General features: G+C 62.8%; 1 protein-coding gene across 1 annotated transcript in view; it reads left to right on the forward strand.

The window, feature by feature from the left end:
- Positions 1-1431, forward strand: part of TLE3 (transducin-like enhancer of split 3) — a 28200-nt gene that overhangs the window by 14546 nt on the left and 12223 nt on the right. Inside the window, exon 4 of the mRNA XM_009321512.1 lies at positions 1350-1424. Coding sequence (XP_009319787.1) covers positions 1350-1424 — 75 coding nt within the window. The remainder of the gene's footprint in view (positions 1-1349; positions 1425-1431) is intronic.

A 1431-nucleotide genomic window follows, 5' to 3' on the forward strand; every position in this document is an offset into this window, starting at 1 on the left:
CTGTGGTTTGAGCTGAGCCGTGCTGCGATGGCATGGCAAAAGCCTCTTGCTCCCTGGCTGTCACAGTGCAGGGCTGGGACTGAGCCCCTTTGAACCTTGCCGGAACCTCGCCTGCTTTCTGTCTGCGCCCCTCAGGGTGCCCTGTGCAGGGGTGTGGGTTGGTAGTGCATCTGCTCACCGTGCCGCGGGATCCTTTGCATGCACCCTGGCTTGCTAGAAGGCTTGCCCGGTCTGGTGACCGCCTCTGCCATGCTCGGTGGCACCAGGGAGGGAGAAAACTTGATCCAAGCTGGTTCACGGGGACACGGGCTCTGCTGCAGCTCAGGTGTGCCCCCCCAGCCCGTGATTCCTACTGGAGGTCGGTTGCCCAAATGCAACTTTCACCGGCAAGCTAACTGGGTGCTGCTCAAGGTAGCTGTGGGTGCAGGCAGGAGGGTTGGAAATGTGAGCGCCAGCTCTGAGACCCTCCTGGCTGGACCGCTGCTGTCCTTGGGGTGGAGGAGCCGCAGGAGTGGTGGCCTGGGGCTCTTGGAAGTGGTACCACCGAGGACAGACAGTTGACCGATAGCAACTTGGATTTCAGCTTGTTTTCTTCAAGTTTCTATTTGAAATAGAAATGCAAGGGATGCGTTTGGTTTTCCCTTTCTCTCCCAAAGCTGTAGTTCAGCTTTTTCCAGCTAAAAACGAGCAGGTAATTCCCGTGGCTGGATGCGTGCGTTCTGGGATGGCCGGAGCTCACGGCTCCCCAAAGCCCTGCGGAGGCAGGGAGCAGCCGGGGGGGCCGCGCACCGTCCCAGCCAGGCTGCAGCCACCTGCGTCTGTGCTGGGGGCTGCGGGTGGTTGATGCCTGGCCCCGCGGCCTGGGGAGAGGGGGCACCCATGGTTCGGCCAGCCCCATCCCCAATGCAGGGGAAGTCCAGCTGCCATCGGAGGGGGACAGGAGCAGCAGGGAGGCAGGGCTTAATATCTACTGAAAAGCAAAACCAGCTAAGTCTGCAGCGGTGATGTGAATTGCCTTGAATTAAAGACGACTCCCGCAGTCTGGCCTGGGGTGTGTGTGCCGTGCATGCACTCATGCCACCCGGCCATGTTTTGGGTGGCTGCGGTGGGGATCAGCCTCGGGGCCATGCATGGAGCACCCTCTGTCCCTTCTGCTAACGGGGCTTCTCCTTCCAGGCAGCCGAGTGGGGCAGCTCCCTGGGGCATTACCTCGCTGCCCTCCCAGCGTGATGCCGAGCATGCCGCTTCCTGGCACTGCTCCTGCCACCACGCCGCCGCTTGATACCTCGAAATCCTGCCCCCCCCGGTCCCGCTGCCCCCTCCCCGGCTCACTGGTGGTTTCATTGCAGCAGCAGCAGCTCCAGGCCCAGCACCTCTCCCACGCCGCCCACGGGCCCCCGGTCCAGCTGCCGCAGCCCCCCTCAGGCCTCC

The sequence above is a fragment of the Pygoscelis adeliae genome, unplaced genomic scaffold (assembly GCF_000699105.1).
Source record: "Pygoscelis adeliae isolate BGI_AS28 unplaced genomic scaffold, ASM69910v1 Scaffold13, whole genome shotgun sequence".
Taxonomy (NCBI): domain Eukaryota; kingdom Metazoa; phylum Chordata; class Aves; order Sphenisciformes; family Spheniscidae; genus Pygoscelis; species Pygoscelis adeliae.